The sequence below is a fragment of the Calliphora vicina genome, chromosome 1 (genome assembly GCF_958450345.1).
Source record: "Calliphora vicina chromosome 1, idCalVici1.1, whole genome shotgun sequence".
Taxonomy (NCBI): Eukaryota; Metazoa; Arthropoda; class Insecta; order Diptera; family Calliphoridae; genus Calliphora; species Calliphora vicina.
The window spans coordinates 145,929,514-145,934,474 of NC_088780.1; the positions used below are offsets into that span (position 1 = coordinate 145,929,514).

Genomic DNA, 4,961 nt, shown 5'->3' on the forward strand with positions numbered 1-4,961 from the left:
GGTTTTCCATGATTTGAGTTTGGAGGACATTTTCTGTGTATGCCATTGTATGAGTGAATTGTATGATTTTTACATGGGTATGGATGTATGTATGTATGTAATTGAAGCGTATGTGAGTAGAATGTATAATAATTTTATTGTATTTATTTTAATGTATTGTCACTTTGTTGCATTAAAAGTGGCCACATGATGATGCTTGTCGAGGAAATTAAATAAATTACAACATTTACAAATTTACTTATGCTGAAATATGTTGCGCTTAATTTTGAGAAGGCGTTAATTGTTTTAAAATTACTAAGTGTTATAAGTAAAATAGTTAAATACATAAGTATTAAAGGAGTTTATGTTAATGGCATTAAATATAATGTTGGTTATTAAATCTAAATATTTAATTTATAGAAATTTATGTAATAAATTATGTAAATATGTGATTAATGGCGAGCAAAATTAACTGAAACCAAATGACAGATATCGATTATTTTTACCTTTGACCGACTATATTATGCGTAGCACACTGTTACTTTTAGCCCCTTACTTAGTACATCAAAAAGTAGGGCTGCATAAATTTTCAGCTCATTGTCAGTCCTTTCAATAGTTATAAAATTTGTCAAATTTAAATGGCTATTTCAATTACTCATACATATTTTAAAACAGATTCTGCAATCGTTGAAACTGAATTCAGATGGCTTGTATTTCTTTTAGGTTTCGAAATGAAAAAACATATCGAATGGAGGATTTAAAGCAAAACAAAACTGAATGAAGAAAAAATATTTTAATTCAGTTTGTATTAGATTTAAATTAACAAAAATTAAATCAAAGGTTGAATGAATTCTGATATGAATTAATTAAATTATGAAATAATTCAACGATGAATGATATATAATTAAATAAAAGTGTTTGAATGAAGCTAAAGAGTTAAATATTACTTGAGTACATATCTTTTGAACGCGGTTTTTGTTTTTAATATATCATTTATATATCATTTATAAGGGTACATAACTGTCATTTAATCTCATTTAGTTATTCAACAAATGTCGAATTTTGTGCCAACAAGGCATCATATGCGTGAAGTTTTGCTTTACTTCTATTATTTGAAAAAAGTGCCGCTGAAGCACACCGATTGCTCACCGAAGCTTATGGTGAATGTGTTTCATCGGTTTCAATGTTGGTTGAAGAGAGCTGATTTTGACACGGAAGACAAAGATCGCCCAAGCCAGCCAAAAAAGTGTGAAGACCAAGAATTGGAGGCATTACACCATGAAGATTGTTGTCAAACTCAACAAGAGCTTGCAAAATCATTGGGAGCTACTCAATCGTCAATCTCAAAACGTTTGCAAGCTGCAGTATTCAAAAGAAGGAAAATTGGGTACCATACGAATTGAAGCTGAGAAACCCTGTAAGACGATTTTGTATGTTTGAAATGCACCGAATTATTATTGGCAATGAAAAATTAATCCATTACGATAACCCGAAGCCTAAGAGATCGTTTGTGAAACCCGGCCAGCCAGCCGAATCGGGCCAAATATCCATGACCCAAAAGGTTCCATTCTATTATGAGCTGCTGAGAACCTGTACCAAACGCAATTGATTCGTTTGGAACGTAATATGTATTCCATTATGGCAACGCTCGGCCACATGTTGCAATACCTGTTAAAAAGTATTTAGAATGAAGTGTTTGGTAAGTTTTGCCTCACTCGCTTTATAGTCCAGACCATTCCCAGTCCAGTCCGAGTACTATTCGATCGCTCTCTCTGGGATACACTTCACTTGATTCGTTCTTGGCCTCAAAAGATGAGTAGTTCTTTTGGCCCGGAATCCATATGTTGCCGGAAAGATGGGAAAATGTCATAGCTTACAATGGCCAATACCTTGAATTTGAAAAATTCCCAATAAAATTGATTCGTATTTATGTAATAAATATTTAAATGATATTGGCATCACTCAGCTTTATTTTTAAGAATAATTTTCAATATTCAACTTTAAACCAACATAATTAACTGTTAGCTTAAGTATCGGCGTATTTTTTGTCAAATTCTCTAAAATTTTGAATTTTCCTCAAATATTGAATTGTAATCCAGCTGATAATCGAAGAATATAAAAAGTTTAGAAAATATTTAACCAGAGACCGAAAATAACGGGTTCACTTTCATTACAATAGTAAATTCTCATTCGCAGCCATTTAAAAATAATTTTTTGTGATATATGTATCACTGAGAGAGTGATTTATTCGAGAACATTTTTGGGGTTGAGAGAAACATAAAAGAAACAAACACAAATAATCTGGATGAGTGATTTATAATTTATTTTTTTCGTAAAGGTCAGCTTGTGACTTTTATTTGCGAAAATGAAAAATAAATCGCAAAAATGCATTTTATGCAAATCAGCGTTTAAATATATAAAATTTATCAAAAGATTAATAACAATTTTAAAAAAAAATTCTCATTTCTGTTACTAAGACTTCATTACTTCATATTTAACATATTATTTCCATAATTTGTTAAAAATTACTAATAATATGTTATTGTATGTAAATAAAAGAGAAAGTGACAGTTATTAAGAACAAGAACAAATGAATTGTTTATCTCACATCAAACCATTAAAAAACAAACTAGACGAATAAAGGTCATACCAAACCATTTAAGTAAAAATCATTTTATAACTGTTATGTTCAGTGATTTATTTTTATCACAAAAATATAAATCACAATTTGGGTTTCTTGGTATATGGACGAGTTATTTTCGATCTCTGTATTTAACTCTAATGTGTACATATATTACTCAAAGGTTCGAAAGAATTAATTCTTACTTCCATTTTGGAAATCACAATAAATTTGAATTCATTATGAATTAATTCAAATGTATTGACTTAATTCGAAAATTCACTATTTATAGAATTAATTCCCTATTAAAGCATTCAAAAATGGATTAATTCAGAATTAAAAAATTTCAGGAAATGTTTCCATAAATCCATTCACAAAAAAACGAATTCTTTGAATGATAAAATTTTTGTTAATTCAAATGTAATCCAAATTGAATTGAAATATTTTTTTCTTAATTCAGTTTGTTTTTAGATTTCTTTGTCGTTGCCTATTTGTTATTACAAATTTAATTAAAGAAAAGTTGAAACATTATAAATGTTATTGAGCTATTTTGTAATGGATTTGAATTAAAGAAAACTAGAATGATTCAATAAGAAAATAATTCTATGAATTATATAAATGAATGAATTAAATACGTTTGAAGTACGAATTAAGCCCTTGAATTAATTCGTAATGAATTCTTTAATGAAATAAAAATGAATTAAAATGTAACTTGATTATGAAATTTGAATTAAGAATTAATACTTTCGATACTTTGGCAACAAATAAAATAATTGAAATAACGCTCAGTTTCATTGCTTTCTAAATGATTAAATATAAAATTTTATTTATTAATAGTTAAAGTACAATACAATACTTTGGCATAGAAATTTCACTTAATTTAACTAAAATGTCCAAATAAATAGTAAATGATTAATGTTATTATATGTCGTGCCATGGATACAATTAAACTTTTAATAAATTTCTTATAAAGATTTATGATGAATGTTGATCACCCAAACCTAAACCGGTCAGAATGCCACTAACCAAACTGCCAATTAGACCGTTATCTATAGCTTGAGAGCCAGGACTAGGCAATTGTGCTGATTCACCACCATAACCGCAATCATACATTTTATTAAGTTTCTCAACATCAAAATCGGAGAAACCATCACGCTGGCCCATTTTAGTGTTACCCATATTTTGCTGGAAATTAAGCATACATTAGCGTTAAATTAGTAAAATAAAGTGGTAAAAAACAATTACTTACCACAGGCACAATTGTAGGACGTCCATTAGTAGAGAAAGCATTGGCTGAATAGTGCATAACACTGCCATAATCGTAGGGTACTCCAAACGCCAAGGTCTTAGCAGCTCTATCAAAGTTAGACATGGCACTTTGTTGGATGTTTTGATATTGAATGTTTACAAATGAGTCACGTTCCTCACGATTTTGCTCATGCAAGAAACCCAAAGCATGCATAAGTTCATGCATGGCAGTACCGGGCTTTGTTAAACAACCAGGAGATTGCAAATTCACTTCTTGCTTGCCACCAACACGTCCCACCGAAGACCAACAACCAGAATTACCACTAACAATTGAAACATAGTCTAGTTCGCTGCTGCGTGGCACAAAACGTATACAAGTACGACGATGGTATTCACTAATCGCATGTTCAATAATGGACATGTCTTGAGCATTAAAATTACCACGAATTTCATAGGGCACAACACCCTTAGGCCAGCGAGAGCTTTGCGAGGTGAGACCATTTTTCATAGTGATAATTGGTTTGGGTATTAAAATATCGCCCTCCAAATAGGTACCCAATTCTTCGGGGTTAACTTCAAAAGCTTCGGGTGTATAATTGGCTACCATACGAGCAGTATGCTGATCATCTGGTTCTCCAAACATGGCAGAGCCATAGAAACTCAAATCAATCACATCTCTTAAATACTGCTCTTCGTTTAATAGAGCATTGTCGTCGACTTCCACAATTTCTTCTTCATCGCCTATTTGAGGTATTAAAGGAACACTCCATACTTGTCCTGCCACCAAAACTAATAAAATTGTTGAGAACTTAAACATTTTTTTTTTGAATATTTATTTTATTTCTGTTAAGTTTTCTAAAGAAATGTGTTTTTCCTTAAGTTGTTGTTCAACGGTTAGTGGTGGTTGAATTCTGTACTTTCATTCAAAATCATATTGCTATTTATATGTTCACAGCGGGTTGTCTAGTCCATTTTTGGTTGCTATATTTAACATTATTATCAAATTGTTTTATTGCTGACGAAAACATTTAAATTTTCCCACCTATGCCAATTTAGCAGCATATACAATTTTCTTATCATTCATTAATCATTTATTTAGTTTTCGTATTTTTTT

The 4,961-nt window shown here is 30.6% G+C and overlaps 1 protein-coding gene across 1 annotated transcript; it reads right to left on the minus strand.

Moving 5' to 3' along the window:
* Positions 1-3,388: 3,388 nt before the first annotated feature.
* Positions 3,389-4,664, minus strand: LOC135953301 (hatching enzyme 1.2-like). The gene is made up of 2 exons (XM_065503126.1): positions 3,849-4,664; positions 3,389-3,784 (listed from the first exon to the last, which is right to left on the minus strand). The coding sequence occupies exons 1-2, from the start codon at positions 4,662-4,664 to the stop codon at positions 3,575-3,577; spliced, it is 1,026 nt and encodes a 341-aa protein (XP_065359198.1). The 3' UTR covers positions 3,389-3,574.
* Positions 4,665-4,961: the final 297 nt, after the last annotated feature.